General features: G+C 45.7%; 1 protein-coding gene across 1 annotated transcript in view; it reads right to left on the bottom strand.

Moving 5' to 3' along the window:
• The window catches only part of ttn.2 (titin, tandem duplicate 2), a 201172-nt gene that overhangs the window by 45704 nt on the left and 138619 nt on the right, over positions 1-16849 (bottom strand). The window contains exons 184-210 of the mRNA XM_070976040.1: positions 16566-16847; positions 16074-16373; positions 15445-15738; positions 13095-15099; positions 12290-12977; positions 11918-12182; positions 11414-11740; positions 11023-11307; positions 10610-10909; positions 10191-10493; positions 9751-10026; positions 9305-9604; positions 8919-9221; positions 8345-8644; positions 7973-8260; positions 7572-7874; positions 7001-7303; positions 6541-6846; positions 5354-5641; positions 4443-4733; positions 3465-3752; positions 2776-3363; positions 1992-2096; positions 1704-1901; positions 1309-1605; positions 563-1150; positions 62-364 (exon numbers count right to left, since the gene is read on the bottom strand). Coding sequence (XP_070832141.1) covers positions 62-364; positions 563-1150; positions 1309-1605; positions 1704-1901; positions 1992-2096; positions 2776-3363; positions 3465-3752; positions 4443-4733; positions 5354-5641; positions 6541-6846; positions 7001-7303; positions 7572-7874; positions 7973-8260; positions 8345-8644; positions 8919-9221; positions 9305-9604; positions 9751-10026; positions 10191-10493; positions 10610-10909; positions 11023-11307; positions 11414-11740; positions 11918-12182; positions 12290-12977; positions 13095-15099; positions 15445-15738; positions 16074-16373; positions 16566-16847 — 10374 coding nt within the window. The remainder of the gene's footprint in view (positions 1-61; positions 365-562; positions 1151-1308; positions 1606-1703; positions 1902-1991; positions 2097-2775; positions 3364-3464; positions 3753-4442; positions 4734-5353; positions 5642-6540; positions 6847-7000; positions 7304-7571; positions 7875-7972; positions 8261-8344; positions 8645-8918; positions 9222-9304; positions 9605-9750; positions 10027-10190; positions 10494-10609; positions 10910-11022; positions 11308-11413; positions 11741-11917; positions 12183-12289; positions 12978-13094; positions 15100-15444; positions 15739-16073; positions 16374-16565; positions 16848-16849) is intronic.

Genomic DNA, 16849 nt, shown 5'->3' with positions numbered 1-16849 from the left:
AGGTTAATGTGGGGGTTGGGGGGTTATTTCAGAATTACGTGAGAGGTCCAGTTTTACTTACACACAATGTCCTTGGTCATCACAGGATGTGATGGCTCACTTGGCTCCCCAAATCCAGCCTTGTTCTCAGCAGTGACTCTAAACTCATACTCTACTCCTTCAGTCAGGCCTTGCACCTTAAAGCGCAGGTCAGGGACTGTCCTCTTACAAGCTCTCACCCATCTCATTCCTCTCCTCTCTTTCCGCTCAACACAATATCCTCTGATGTCACTTCCTCCATCCTGTGCTGGTCTCCTCCATGAAATGGTGACAGCGTTCCTACTGACATTATCAATCTCTGGGGTTGAGGGTGGACCTGGTGGGCCTGGGGAAATGGAACATGCAAGAAAATCCTGGTCAGTTATACCTTTAAGTCTTAGGTTCACAGGTTTTGTTTCTCACTCAAGGAAATTAAATATTAAATCCTCTACCTTCAAGGATTTCTATAATCCTATCAGTATCTGGAATTTATTTCTTTTTTATATGATATAAATTATATCAACTATAAACCAAATAAACTTACGGAAACTGTCAATCATTTTGACTGGACCAGACTGGCTTGAGTCTCCAGTGCCATACTGGTTCACAGCAGACACTCTAAAGATGTACTCATTGCCCTTGATCAGTTTACTGGCTACATATCTGCAGTCCATGACATTTTCAGCAAGCTTGGTCCACTGTAGACGGCTGGTCTCTCTCTTCTCAAGGATGTAGGACTTGATAGAGCAGCCTCCATCCTCCTCTGGTGGAAGCCAGGTCAGAGTACACTTTTCAGCTGAAATGTTACTGGCTTCAATGGGGCCTGGAGGTCCAGGCACATCCAGGACCTTCACCTTTACATGTTCTTCCTTAATACCAAAGGGGTTGCTGGCAGTGATGGTGTATTCTCCTGTGTTCTTCCGACTTGCATATTTGATAGCCAGAGTGGAGGAGGTGGGAGTGCTAGTGATGGTGATGATGTCAGAGCTCTTGAACTCACGGCCTCCCTTTGACCAGACAGAAGTAGGTGGAGGTTTGCCCAAAATCTTGGAAGCTGAGATCACAATGGTGTCTCCTGCCCTGACTGATACACCATCCTTCATGTCTGGGTCAATGGTAATTGTCGGGGGCTCTGCAGAGAGGATGGAAGAAGATGATGTAACTGTTTACACACCTCATGAATTGAAAGTCACAACAGTATGACGTTGAAGCCCTGATATTTGTAATAGTAAAATAAAAACATTTCATTTTACTGCTAAACCACCCAAATTAGTTTGCTACTCAGCGTACCATACTCATCCTTGCAGGTCAGAAGCTCAGTAGGCTCAGAAGGAACACTAATAGCCCCAGCAGCGTTCTTGGCCCTGATCCTGAACTGATACTGAGATCCCTCTGTCAGGTCACTGACAGTGAAGGCACACCCCTGGATGTTGACATGATTGGCCTTCATCCAGGCTTTGCCACCAGCCTCCAGCTTCTCTACCATGTAGCCAGTCAGCTTGTGGCCACCATCATATTTTGGAGCTGTCCAAATCAGGGTGACTGTGCTCCTGGTGACATTAATCACTTCAGGCTTGCCAGGAGGATCTAACAGAACACAAAACAAATGCATTAAGACATACAGAAAACAAAACACCTTAGGTCTTCACATTATGGGGAAAAAAAGTCAAAAGCAGTTAACTCACCAATAGGATCCAGGGCCACCACAGCCTCAGTCACCTTGCTTGCCTTTCCGAGGCCAGCCATGTTCATGGCCATCACCCTGAACTCATACTCTAATCCCTCTATCAGGCCAGTGACTCTACACTCCTTCACTCTCAGGGGAGTCTTACTGGCCCGTTTCCACATTAGACTGTTCCTCTCCTTAAACTCCACGTGATATCCTAGAGACAACACAAAATCAGTTGGTCATGATGATTCCTGTTTGTTATTTGCTCATGTTTAATTTCAAACTATCTGTCACAGTCTGTTACCTGTAATTGGGGAACCACCAGTGTCCTTTGGATCAGCCCAAGTCAAGATGGCCGACTCGTGGCGGATGCTCACAATCTGTGGAGGGGCAGGTGCCTCGGGCACATCTGGAGGAAGGAGGGGTGGAAGGATGAGGAAAGAAGGTAAGACATGGCCAAAAGTGCCTGAACATGCTTTACTTTCATGAAGCACAGTTACTGCTGTCTGCATATAACAGTACTCAGTTTAATTTGCGTTAACACTATGTCGCTCAACACAAAGAAGACAAATTGGTCGAAAGCTAGTCTAACATATTTGAATCTGTCTAAAAAACACCTCTTTAGTATTTTGCAGATTGGGTCAGTATTTTAGAAAGACTGTTGAACGAATACTGCATAAAGCTATGTCGTTTTAAGTGAATTCTGCAGAAAATAGCACGTAGATTTCTTTGTTCAAGAACTTTTCTAGAAAGGAGCACCTTGTCAGCATCATGAAATGAAAAAAAAGGAAGATCACTAAAATGAAGAAAATGACAGGGGGAAAATGACCTTATTTCTCTTAAAAATGGGTGAAAAATTTAACCCAACTGATTTCTGTTGTTTGATTTAAGAAAATTTAAGATTCAAGAGTTGATTAGATAACACAAATGTTTTTACAGTAAATATTATCAGAGCTTAACACTTAAGAGGTAAAACACATTGACTAACAACAACAGACATAAAAGACAAGACTGGGAAGGAGCTTGAGGATACAGCCAAGCCAGACAAGACTGCCTCAGGCCAAAATGTATTTGAGTATGATACTCACTGAATGGATGCTGGGCGATGACTGGGTCAGACCTCAGATACTCTCCCACCCCATACTTGTTCTCAGCGAATATTCTGAAAATGTACTCTATTCCATCATGGAGCCTAATCACCCTCATGGTGGTCTTCTGGATGGCTGAGGCTACTGTAGCCCACTTGTTGTCCGTTGTCCTCCTCTTCTCCACGATGTAGTTGGACACTTCTGCACCACCATCATCTTTGGGCGGCGCCCACTCCAAGGTGATGCCATCAGCAGTGATCTCATCAAACTTAATGGGTCCAGTGCAGATGCCAGGTTTGCCGACCACCTTCAGCTGGAACTTGCAGTCCTTGGAGCCAGCACTGTTCTTGACGTTGATGGTATAGGTGTCGGCATCTCCTCTCTGGCAGTCTCTGACCAGCAGAGTGGTGACACCCTGAGATGCCTCCACACACATCCGGCCAGTGTCTCCAATCATCCCGTCACCTTTCTTCCAGGTGGCAGTGGGGTAGGGCATTCCGATGATGGGGATGTTGATACGTGTGGTGCTGCCCTCCTTCACCACATAGCAATTGTCATGCAGACCACTCAAGTTGCAGTCAGGCAGCACTGAAATCCAAAGGAATTTGCTTATCATAAAATAGTTGGAAACAATAATTTCATGTTATAGCAAAACAAACAACTCAGGTCAAGTCAGGCTGACTTCTTACCAAACTGGTCCTTGGCAACGACAGTGAGCTCGGTTGGTGGTCCCTCTCCGGACTCGTTGAGTGCCTTGACTCTGAATGAATACTCCTTGCCTTCAGTCAGCTCGCTGATGGTGTGTGAAGTGTTCTTTCCCTTCATGATCTGCTTCCATTTCTCCTCGCCTTCACTCTGTTCCAGGATATAAGCACTAACATGGCTTCCACCATCACTGATGGGCTTCTTCCAACCCAGGGTGATTGAGTCCTTGGTGGTCTTCTGGGCTTTGAAGTCTGTCACTGGACCAGGTTGCTCTGAAGGGGGTGGAGAAAGGAGTTAAGATTGAGTATGTGTTTGTGTTAAACAAGTTGTGTTCAATGTAGATGGGGCTGTAGGACTGGAGACAAGTTCTTTCAATCTCAGATTTGAATTTAAGGCATAGCTTTTTCTGACTTTGATATGCACGCTAAGAGAAGATAAGATACAGCTTTATTGATCCCACACTGGGGAAATTAAGTATTAAGTGATCCAAGAAAGAGTAGAAAGCAAATCACTAGTCTCACCAGTTGTACATCCATACATACGCATGATTGACCGAGACTGGTGATGGAAGAAACACAAGAAAAGCACAATAACACACTAACACAAAGAAAAACGATGGGAGCTGCTGTAACGAGTTGCCACTCTTGCGACGCCATCTTGAACTGGTATCTTGGTCTTGGCTATTGATTTCAGCCATTAATATCAGGTCCCATTTTTTTAAATAAATTGTCTTGTTTGCTTGTTTGTTTTTTGGTCCTGTTGCAGACAAGACAGTAGCTACTATTGTATTTAGTTAACATTTTATACTTAAAACCATAAATGTTTTTTTTATATAATGTGATGATTCCACCAGTGTTAAACTATAACAAAATTTGACTACTTTTAGGAAATAATAATTGTAAATGAATTAAAAAAAAATAAAAAATTAGATTTAGAAAATAGCAACAATGACTTGTAGGTACCTGAGGCTCGGACGCTGCCGGGGGTCTCGCAGCCCTCTCCGATGCCGTAGGCGTTTTCAGCTAGCACTCTGAAGCAGTAGGCCTGTCCCGCCTCCAGGTTGGTGATCCTGAAGGAGGTTTTGGGGCACTCTGCCGACACGCAGGTCCAGGCTTTTCTCTCAGCCAGACGTTTCTCTACGACATAGCTCTTGACTGGGCTGCCACCATCGATCAGTGGGGCATCCCAGGTGATGCAGGCATGGCTTCTAGAGGTCTCCTTCACAATCAGGTTCACAGGTGGTCCAGGAGAATCTGCGGGAGAGAAGATGCAGTATCTCTGGCTTAGAGCTTTTGTTAACTGAACTGAGACACATATTAGGTCGTGAATGCATGTAATGGCAGTGAATATATTGTGTCACAATTTTGGGTAGGAAATACAATATTTTGCATCTCTTTCTTGGGGGTGAAAAGGTTTAAGGTTCCCAGGATCAGATGATTTTTTTCTAGCTTACTGGCCCAATTTCTAATTTTGTAACTAACTATATTGCTCAAAAAATAATGTTTTACCACTTTTTACATCATCTAATACTGCCTTCACTGTTCCAGGCCGCACAGTTCGGTGATTTGTAGGTGAGAAGACATCTGGACAATAAGGTTAAAATTGGACAACATCTGGTTAAAAACTGAAAGTTTTTGGACATGTTTACATATTACCATTGTTTCAACAGCTGTCTTTCAGTGTGGTGCAGTTTCATAAAAAGACTTCATCTGCGCCGACCTATATTAAAAAACTGGAAAAAACTTAGAATTTTTGAATTTTCAACCAAAGTTAGTTGACTTTAACCACCTAGATTTCTTTCCAACAGACAATGCTCACCCATGCTCACTGGGTGGTGTGTACTCTATTTAGTTTCCCTCATAATGTGTCTTACCGAGGACCTTGACCACGATGGTGTAGCTCTTGGAACCGCTGCTGTTCTCTAGTGACAGTACATATTTTCCGGCATCATATCTGTTTATGTCTTCAACCATCAGCAGAGTATCCCACTCTGACGTCTTGATCAGCAGGCCCTGCCTCTCCTTGAGGTTGGCATCCACCTTTGTCCACGTCACCTTTGGTACTGGGCGTCCTCTCAGCGGAACATAGAGCCTCATGGTGACACCAGCCCGAAGAACCAAAGCCTTTCTTAGGTCAGCATCCAACTCAGCTTCCGGAGCGACTGAAAGATGGACAAAAGACCACTTTGTAATCCAAACTCAATTGTCTGTCTTGTTGTTCTCTATCTCTTTAAGCAGAGGTAATTGATTTTCTATAAACATCCTGTTCTTATTTTTGGCTGACAACAAAGCTGTGTTAGCTAGCACATAGTTAGCAAAAATTAGTTCACCAAGAATGTTGGTAATTATTGAGAATACATGTTGTGTATGTACAGATAATTTGCTGGTTGAAATGAGTCACAATACACATAACTTATATCATGATATAACCAAAAAGAAAATGTTAAAGGAAGACGCTCAACCTTTTGTGTTCTAAAAGTTAGCTCAATTAGCTTAATTAGAAATAGCTATCATACAGGACTGCATATGATGAGGCATCTATGTTTTCATGTTGTTTTCTTTAAAGGAGAAGGTATTTTTTCCTATTTATTTCATTGAGATAATGTGAGGAGAACTATGTGGTTTGGGGCCATAGCAGGTTTGTAACAGCAGCTAATTGTTAGTTGTTAATGTGTTAGTTGACACCAGCTATCAAATTAGCCATCCTGCATAGCTAGGCTGTCTTAGTTAGCCTTGTCTGTTCATTTTATTACATGATTCATTGAAAGATTTTAAAATTTTAAATGTTTTAAAATTAAAATCTAATTTTTGGGAGGATGAAACCAGTGATCACACGTAAGATGAATTAAGATTCACCACTGAACTGGTGATCTCCAGCAAAAGCAGACTTCATTAGCTAATCAAGTAAATGATTCGTCATTAATTTTTACTTATGTACTACGTCTGTACTGAACATGATTCATTCAGTGATAATGAAAGGGAAAATACTTGATTCAGACAAGCTTACTTTACCACAAAATTAAGTGGTACAGGAAAAAGTTAAGGAGCAGTTGGAGCATACTCAGGATGTCTTTGGCCATGTGGTTTCCAGGGACCTCGCTGGGCTCACTGTAGCCAATCTTGTTGACAGCGGTTACTCTGAACTGGTACTCGGTGTTGTCCATAAGGCCTGTCATCAGGAATTTGGTGGCCTGGAGCTTTTTCGGGACATTGCACTTGGTCCAGTCCTCAGCTTCAGCTCGCTTACACTCCACCAGGTAGCCAATGATCTCACAGCCACCATCGTATGCCGGTTTGGTCCAGCTAAGGCTGATGGAGCTCTTGGTGGAGTCCACCACCTTGGGGAAGGCAGGTGGTCCGGGAGGATCTGGAGAATTAAAGTGACACATTTCATGTATTCACATTTCATAGAAAAAAATCTATATATTAGTAAACTATAATAATGATAACGTTGAAAATAATGTTACAGCCCTGTCTGTCTGAAACAATTTTGAAATTTGACTTTTAAAGCTGAAACTTACAGACAGGGTCCACAGCCAGTGCAGCATTGGATGCATCACTGGGTTTGCCAAGACCAGCCTTGTTCATGGCAATGACTCTAAACTCGTATTCAGAACCCTCGGTCAGCTGAGTGGCTTTGATGGTCCTGTCGATGACTGGTCGGCGGTTGACCTTAGCCCAGGTCAGCTCAGTGGCCTCACGTTTCTCTACCATGTAGCCCAGGATGGTGGCCTTGCCGTCATTGGCCGGGGCCTTCCAGCTCACTGTCATGGAATCCTTGGTAATGTTGGTGATGACAGGTGGCTCGCATGGACCAGGAACATCTGAAGGAAGAGAATATAGTGAGTTAGGAGTGACTAACAAAGAAAAAATAAATGATTTAAAACAGGGCTGATGAATGATTGACACATTGGCATATTTCAGTCTAAATGTATTTCTACAGTTTTAAACATTAAATTTTCCCAACCATACCCAAGTGACCATGACCTGATGTATTTGCAGGAGACATGCAGAGGAAGTTTAATTAGTTATCCAGTGGTCACTAAAGGAACTGCAGCTTAGGGCACTTCAGCAATAGTGGTCTGAACCTACCGTATGGGTTCTTGACCATGACAGGGTCAGTCATGATGGGGTCTCCCACACCATACTGGTTCTCAGCACTGACTCTGAACTGGTACTCATGTCCTTCAATGAGTTTCTCTACTGAGCAGTCAGTGATGTGTCCATGGATATTGGAGGTGACCAGCGCCCAGTTGGCTCTGCTGGTTTCACGCTTTTCTATGATGTAATTGGTGATCTCAGAGCCACCATCTGCACGTGGGGGCTCCCAACGAATCTTAACACGGTCAGCGAACACCTTAGTGATTTTCACTGAGGCTGGAGGGCCCGGTTTGTCTGCAGGGAGAACAGTGGGAGGTTAGCATCTTTGCTAATCAGTACACATGCTTGCATAGACAAGACACTAATACACTAAATATAAAAGTTCAACTTACCAAGCACCTTGACCTTGATAGTGGCATACTTGCTGCCATTGATGTTCTCAGCAATGATAGTGTAGTCTCCGGACTCCTTCCTGGTGACAGAGTAGAGTTCCAGCAGGTGGATATGTTTCTTCTGGGCCATCTTCATTCCCTCAGCGAGGACCAGAGGTACTCCGTCTCTCTTCCAGCTCACCTTGGGCAGTGGCTTTCCAAACACCTCAGCATCCAGGAAGATGTTCTCTCCAGCTTTCACCACGATCAGGTTCTTCATGTTGACACCTAGTTCCACACGAGGAGGAACTGCGCAAGAAAAGAAGAGAAACTAAATATCATTGCTTAATTTAATTTGTCAGTGATAGTTTTCCTTGCTGTGTGGGGTTGTACCATTCTCTGCGATGACAGGGATGGGGTCGGACAGCTCAGACGGCAAGCTGATGTTGATAGCGGTCTTAGCAATGACTCTAAACTGGTACTGCTGGCCCTCCTCCAGGCCAGTTACCACATAACTCTCTGTCTGAATGTTCATGCAGTTGGCATTGCAGCGTGTCCACTTTTCCTCTGGAAGCTTTGTGTACTCCATGTAGTAGCCAATCAGCTTACTGCCACCATCATGCTTGGGACGGCTCCAGACCAATGAGACAGAGTTTTTGGTCACATCCATGGGCTCAGGTTTACCTGGTGGGTCTGAATGGAAACAAAGAGTTGTAGAGACTCAATAATGCCATCTGAACAAGGAAGAAGGGTTGAACCAGGGTGAACCTGGTTGGTGTCACTGGACTGAAAACTACATTTCTCATGGAACATCATGGTTTGAAGCTGATTATTCAAATAAAAGCTCCATAAGTTAACTTCAGCAAAGAAGTGAAAATGTCCAGAATGCCACAGAGGACATAATATGATTCACATTCTATTTTCTTGTGATAATTTTTCAATTTTAGTAATTTAATAATTTTCATACCAACAGCAGTCCTGGCGGTGATGAAGTCTGTCTGTTTGCAAGGTTTGCCCTGTCCAGCCTGATTGAGTGCTGACACCCTAAAAGTGTATTCCAGACCCTCAATCAGGCCGGTGCAGGTGTACTGTGTGGCTTTGACCATGGACTCATTGGCTTTCACCCACAGAAGGCTGTTCCTTTCCTTCTTTTCAATGCAATATCCTGTGATAGGGCTGCCACCATCACTGCTGGGACGCTCCCACGACAGGATAACAAAGTCCTTGTTGACCTTGTTGATCTGTAGGTTTCTGGGCTCACTGGGAGGATCTTTGGGGACAATCAAGACAGTTAGTAGTTAGTGTCATAGTTGCAATATTGGTTAAAAACGTTGCGTTTTGGTCCAGACTCACCAAATGGATATCTGGCGATCATCTTCTCAGAGTAGATGGGTTCAGAGATACCAAACCTGTTCTCGGCACGGACTCGGAAGCCATACTCTTTGCCAGGTGTCAGTTTGGTCATTCTAAAGCTGGTTTTGGTGCAGGATGTGGACACAGTGATCCAATCGCCCTGGCTGATGTCACAGCGCTCTACAATATAGTTTGTGATATTACTGCCACCATCCTCCTGTGGGGAGTTCCAAAGCAGCGTGCAGGCATCAATATCCAGTTCGGTGATCTCTAGAGGAGCTTCAGGCGGTCCAGGGATGTCTATAGAGACACAGGCAATGCGTCATTAATGACTGTAGCGACACACCGAAATCAATGATTTGATATTCATCATTCACATTTTACGTATCATCTCTGTTTTCAGTTTAGAACCAGTAGCTTTAACAGCATCTGGTGTTGAAACTGACCCATGACGATGATTCTGAGGATCTGGTTGATCTTGCCGGTGCTGTTCTCAGCCGACAGACTATAGTAACCACTGTCCTTTCTTGTCACGTTCTTGATGATAAGCGTACATGTTGTCAGCGTCTTTACAACGGACAGGCGGTCAGAGGTCAGCACATCCTCACTGCCCTGCTTCCATTTGCAGAAGGGAGCAGGTTTACCTGCCACAATGGCCTCAACCACCATCTTGGATCCAGCTCTGACTGTCACAATGTCGGGCATGATGACCTTAGGAGCCACTGGGAAAAAGAAACACCAAAAGTCACTTCAGAACTTAATGAGATGATCTCAGTTTCTATTCACTGGGGAATATTTAATTTTTCCGGCTTCAAAGTTAAACATTGGAGTCATACTATAGTCTGTTACTATAGTCTGAGGTAGACCTTTAGGCCAGTCTACTCACTCAGCTGATCCTTGACCTCAAACACGCCCTCTGCTTCTCTGGCCAGGCTGACTCCCACTGAGTTTCTGGCTGCTACTCTGAACTTGTATTTCTTTCCTTCCTTCAGACCAACAACCACAATGGTCAGGTCTTTGACCACAGAATAAGGTGTCCACTTGTCCTCAGGTGCACCCTCCTCCTGGTAGTCCACCACATAACCATTGATCTTGGCTCCTCCATCTCTGAGTGGCTTCAGCCAGCCCAGTGTGGCGCTATTCTTGGTGATCTCTAACACGTCCATCTTCTTCGGAGGGTCTGGTTCACCTGAATGCAACAAACAGCAGGTGTTAGGAGGAAAAAGAAAATGAAAAAACTGCAGAGGCAGAGTGACAGAAGGGCTGGTATGCTAAACTTCATCACATTGTGGTGGTGACACTCACTGATGGGATCAACAGCCAGGTAAGATTTGGGTGAGTCCTGAGGAACTCCAATGCCATACTTATTGCATGCCATGACTCTGAAGTAGTACTCGACACCAGGCATCAGGTTGGTCACTTTGAAGCTGGTCTTCTTCAGGTCCTCTGTGCACTTGTTCCAGGTCTTTCTGTCCACTTCACGTTTCTCCACAATGTAGTTGAGAATTGGGCTACCGCCGTCATTCTCTGGTGGCAGCCAGGCCAACTGAGCTGTTGTCTTGGTGATGTCACTTGCCTCCAGGCCACCAACAGGACCAGGAGTATCTGCAGAGGACAATGGAAAAATCACTTTGATTGTACAGTTTCCTTACAAGTGGAAAAATGCTGTAACTTTTTGCTGTAAAAATTAATCTTGTCACTATTATTCTGTTTCTCACCGAGGACTTTGACACGGACGAACACAGCTTTCTCTCCTGCTGAGTTGGACAGAGTCAGTGAGTATTTCCCAGAATCCTCTCTGGTGCTCTCAGGGATGACCAAGAATGACATGGAGTCAACTTGGTCCACATGGCCTCGGCGGATCACATTGTCCACACCCAGACGTTTCCAGGTAACCTTGGGGGCAGGCCTTCCTCTGATCACAGCGAAAAGCCTTATTGGACAGGTGGCCCTCACAGCCAGACCTTTCCTCAGACTGGCATCTAGGTCGATTTCTGGAGCCTCTGTTGCCAATGGAAAACAATGATATTGAGGTCATTTGAGTACTGTTAATATTGTTAATAATACAATGGATTCATTTAGGTACAGCCTCTGTTGGTCTATTCTTACCCAGGATCTCCTTTGGGGAGACTGCCTCCTTCAAGTAGGCATGGCGTCCCCAGCCCACTTGGTTTTTGGCAGACACCTTGAATTCATACTCCTGCTTCTCATCCAGCTGGCCGATAGTGAACTCTGTGAGCACCAATGGGCCATGGGTGTCGATTCTCTTCCAGCCCTCTGTGGGCTTCTCGGGGTCTGCCTCGCTCTTCAGCCTCATGTCCAGGCTGTAGCCGATGATGGGGGCACCACCATCGTACACAGGTTTAGACCAGGACAAGGTGATTGATGTCTTCGTGCTGTCACCCACCTTCAGGCCTGCAGGGGGGCCAGGGGGCTCTGCAGGTGGAGACAATAAAACAAAGTTTACAAAAAAATAAAACACCAGAGGAGACAAGGAAGAGAACTTTCAAGTCCATCTCTCTCTTAAGCTTTACATGTTCTCTGGCATGATCACAAATCTGACAAAAATGTTTGAAGACACAAACTGATTTGTGACAGCAACTGCATACTCACCAATGGGATCTTTGGCTGCAACAGGTCTACAGGGTTTGCTGGGCTCTCCCAGGCCAACCTCATTCTCAGCCTTCACCCTGAACTGGTACTCATGGTTGGGAATCAGATTGGTGACTTTCATGCGTCTCTCGGAGATGGGGCTCTTGGTGCATGGCACCCAGCGCACCGCTCTCTTCTCTTTTCTCTCCAGTATGTATCCGGTGATCGACTTTCCACCATCATTCTCAGGAGGAGCCCAGACTACTGTCATCTCATCTTTACTCACCTGGATCACAAAAATATAACAGTGTAAAAGAGAAACTTGTTTTTACAACTAGATTGTAAACTGATTCTAGGTGAGCAATTTTCCATACATGTGATTGTTTTACTTACCTTGGTGATCTCAGGGGCATCAGGGGGTCCAGGTCTGTTGAACTGAGTCTTGACAGTAACAGGCTTGCTCTCCATGGCAGGGCCGGTTCCCATCTTGTTCTCAGCCCTCACTCTGAAGATGTACTCATTGCCCTCCACCAGACGTGTGACGTTGCAGTATGGTGTGACTACAGAGGCTGAATATGTCGACCAGACCATCCTCCTGGTCTCGCATTTCTCCAAGATGTAGCTGTCCACCTCGCAACCTCCATCGTCTTCAGGAGAATCCCACACCACTCTGCACTTGTCAGCTCCAATACCAGTAATCCTGAGGTTCCTCACTGGGCCGGGGACATCCAGGACATTAACGTTGGCATATGCTGTGAAGGTGCCGGCTGTGTTGGTTGCAGTGATGATATACTTTCCAGTGTCAGTGCGCCTGGACTTGGTCAGAAGGAACTTGGAGTAGTCAGGGCCAGTCTCATAGCTGATCCTGGGGTTGTCGCCAACAGCCTTGTCTTTAATCCATTTGACCTCAGGCTGGGGCTTTCCTCTCAGGGCAGCCTCCATTCTGACTGATTCTCCAACCTTCACTGTCAAAACTCCAGCCAGCTTCAGGTCAATGACGGGCTTTTGGATCTCCTCCTTCACCAAAATATCAGCAAGTTTCACCCAATTACTCTCCCCTCCTTCGTTGACGGTCTGCACCCTAGATAACAAATGAAAAGAAATATTATAAAAGTAATTTACAACACCATTTCTGGAGAAAGAAACACTCTGCAAAACAAACAGCATGACCTTGTAAAGTAGGAACACAGTAACCTACCTGAAGGTGTATGTGTGGTTTTCCATGCATTTGTCAGCCAGGAAGAAGGTGTCAGTGAAATTGCCACTGGTGAGTTTCTCCCAGTTCTCAGCGTCTTTGGCTTTGCATTCCAGATTGTAGGACAGGTTGGGGCTGCCACCGTCATAGTCAGGCTTCCTCCATCTCAGATAGACGTGGTTCTTACCAATGTCAGTGGCTCTGAAGTTCTCAGGTTCACCGGGCTTCTCAATGGGGTCAATGGCCAGCAGAGGGGTCTTGGTCTCCACAGAGGGTCCTGGTCCCATCTTGTTCACAGCACACACACGGAACAGGTACTCATGGCCTTCCATTAGCTTTGCCTTGATCTTGCGATTGGTGCAGTTGGAGGAGATCATGGACCACATGCTAATGCTGGGCTCACGGCACTCCACTATGTAGTTGGTGATCTCAGATCCACCGTTGTCCTTTGGGGCTTCCCAGTTGATCATGCATGAGTCCTTGGTGGCATAGGTAATGTGCAGATTCTGGCAGTGGCTGGGTCTGTCTAGCACATTGACTGTGATGGTGCAGGAGGCCTCGCCACCCTCATTTGAAGCCTTCAGGATATATTTGCCATGGTCAGCTCTTGTGGCCTCCTTGATTTTAAGGTGGACCACGGGGAAGTTCTGAATGATGGTGACACGTTTATTGTTCTCCAGAACTGTCTCTTCCTTTGACCAAAGCACCTCAGGGTCAGGACGGGCTTTGATGTAGCCGATGATGTTGATGTTGTGTCCAACACGCACAGTGAGTCGCTCGCGGCAGGTGGCCTCCATCTCAATCTCTGGAGGGATGAGGATATCCTGAGCAGTGATGGACTCTGGGATTTCTCTTGGCTCTCCATCTCCAATCATGTTTGAGGCATAGACCCTGAATCTGTAGGTCACCCCCTCCTCCAGACCCTTCACCCTATAGGCACACTGCTTGATGAAGTCATCCAGGTTCACTTTTTTCCATTCTTCAGTATCAGCCTTCTTCATTTCCACAGTGTAGCCTAAGATGGGGCTGCCTCCGTCTTTGTTGGGTTTGGTCCACACCAAGTCAGCAGTGGATTTGCTGTAATCCTTAACTTTGGGATTGACAGGGGGGCTAGGGACGGTGAGGAGCCTGCAGGGCTTGCAGGGGTCAGAGATTGGAGAGGGGCCACTGTATCCAGCAATATTCTCAGCAAACACTCTGAACTCATACTCACTGCCTTCAAACAAACCCAGGACTCTGTACCTCAGGTCTTTGCAAGGTGTCTTGTTGACACGAATCCATTTTCCTCCTTTGTGTCTACGCTCAATGATGTAGCCAGTGATCTGGCTGCCACCATCAGTCAGTGGCATTGTCCAACTGACTGTAACAGCATCCTCTGAGATATCAGAGGTCTGTGGCTTACCAGGCTGGCTGGGTGGCATGAAGGAGTGCTCAGCGACACAGGGCTTGCTCTCCAGAGGAGCACCAATACCCATCTTGTTCTCAGCACGGATGCGAACCACATACTCCACTCCCTTCTGCAGACGGGTGATATTGAGCTTGGTGGCAAGGCTGCCAGAGCTCACACCACCCCAGGTCTCCTTGTTTGACTCTCTTTTCTCCACAATGTAGTTGGTGATAGGGCTTCCACCGTCGTCCTTGGGAGGACGCCATTCAATCATCATGGAGTCTGGAGTGACCTCCAGGATATTGGCTGGTCCAATGGGAGCAGCAGGAACATCCAGAACAGTGACAATCAGGGCCACTGTCTTGGTTCCAGCTGGATTGGACACAGTGAGCAGGTATGTGCCAGTGTGGTTCCTGGTGCATTCATTAATGCTGAGTACAGTGGAGAAGTTGTCAGTGTCGATCTTGATGTTGCCTTGGCTGGTTATCTCCTCTCCTTCAATAGACCACTTGGCTGTGGGAATGGGGATTCCTCTCATGATTGCTGGCAGCCTGATGGTGGTGCCAGCCTTCACAATGATGCCTTCAGTGAGCTTAACATCCACCTCGACAATTGGAGGCACTGTGAATGTGCAGGCAGAGGAGGTTACCTTGTGCTGCTTCAGTCATTATATTCAGAGACACTCAAACAACCAATTTTAACTGACAGTTCACCAGATAGAGGTACATCTATGACATTTCTTTTCTTCAAGCACCAATATTAAGTGGATTGGCTGACACCAAATATAATTCAAAGCACATTCGTTTGCTGATGGGGACTACAATGAGCTACATCTGCGCCAGTGCTGATGCTACAAAAAGGATTGTTAAATTTCAACTGAGAATAAAAATTTTATGTGATCCACTATAAATCTCCCTGATATGCTGTAGGTGATGTAGAGTGTTGGAATTTTGTCTTGTATCTTACCTAGTTTCTCCTGGCAGAGGATAGGTACAGTGGTGTCAGGTCTGCTGAGGCCAATGGCATTTTCAGCCCTCACTCTGAAGCGGTAGGTCTTTCCCTCCTCCAGGCCAGTCACATGACTTTCAGGAATGCTGACAGTCTTCCACTCATCCCACTCTTTCTCACCCTCTTCCTGATACTCCACCAGGAAGCCTGTGATCTCACTTCCTCCATTGCGGTCGGGCCAGTTCCAGACCAGCCACACCTCAGTCTTGTCCACGTCTTGGTGGTGCAGGTCTTTGGGAGGACCAGGAGGGACTGAAGAATTGGAAGTAGAGACATTTAGATTTGAACTGGTGAGCATTCACATCATAGACTCCACCTTGCTTGGCCCCATACCCAATTATGTGTACTAAAAATCCCAATTTGTTATATTGTTGAACCCTTTTGAAAATATTAGCAAATGTCAAAAGGTTTCTCATGTGAGCAATAAGTTTGAGTATTTTCTTTCTGATCTCTGTGTATTAAAACACTCTGAGATCTACTCTCAGCACAACAGAATACACATTATAATAATAAGTAATATATAGTAACATACATAACATATAGTAATAATAATCTGCTGGTCAAGTGTTCCCTATGCTGTTACTCACAGAGTGGGTTCATTGCCTTGATGGCCTTTGGTGTCTCAACATATTCGCTGCGGCCATACTGGTTCTCAGCAGCAACTCTGAATACGTAGGATGTGCCCTCCATCAGGTGCTTTAACATCATGCTGCGTTTCTTGGATGTGGAGCACACAGGGACCCACTGAGTGGATGCAGTGTCTTTCTTCTCCACCACGAAGTTGGTGATGCGAGTACCGCCGTTGTCCTCTGGGTCCTTCCATGACAGGTAGGCTGAGTCACTCCTGATGTCAGACACTCGAAGGTGCTGGATGGGACCAGGTTTGTCTGAAGAAAACATGAAGAGCTGTTAAGCTTGTCTTTTCATCAGTGCCTGATACAAAATGGAATAAACTAAATGCATCACATCAATCGTAATGAAGACTGAATATTCTTATCAAACTATTCAGACCAAATATATACAAAAGTGCTGAAATCACACTCATGGATTAAATCTAAAAACCTTTGTCCAGTTCTTACCGAGTACCAGAACGGTACAGGTGACAGTTTTGGATCCGGCCGGGTTCTCCACAGTTAGGGTGTAGTCTCCACAGTCACCACGGTTACAGAACCTCATCTCCAGCTTCGTGCCTGCCTGGTTGGTCTCAATGTCGGCCCTGGTGGGCACTTCGGCTTCATTTTTCTTCCAGGTGACAGTAGGGAATGGGACACCTTTGATGGTGGCCATCAGAGTGATGTGAGTGCCGGCCATGGCCTTCACCTCGCGGGTCATTCCGGCATCCAGAATCAGCTCTGGGGGCTCT

The sequence above is a fragment of the Chaetodon trifascialis genome, chromosome 12 (genome assembly GCF_039877785.1).
Source record: "Chaetodon trifascialis isolate fChaTrf1 chromosome 12, fChaTrf1.hap1, whole genome shotgun sequence".
Lineage (NCBI taxonomy): Eukaryota > Metazoa > Chordata > Actinopteri > Chaetodontiformes > Chaetodontidae > Chaetodon > Chaetodon trifascialis.
The sequence above is the reverse complement of the archived record's forward strand: the minus strand, read 5'-3'. Positions and strand labels throughout refer to the sequence as shown.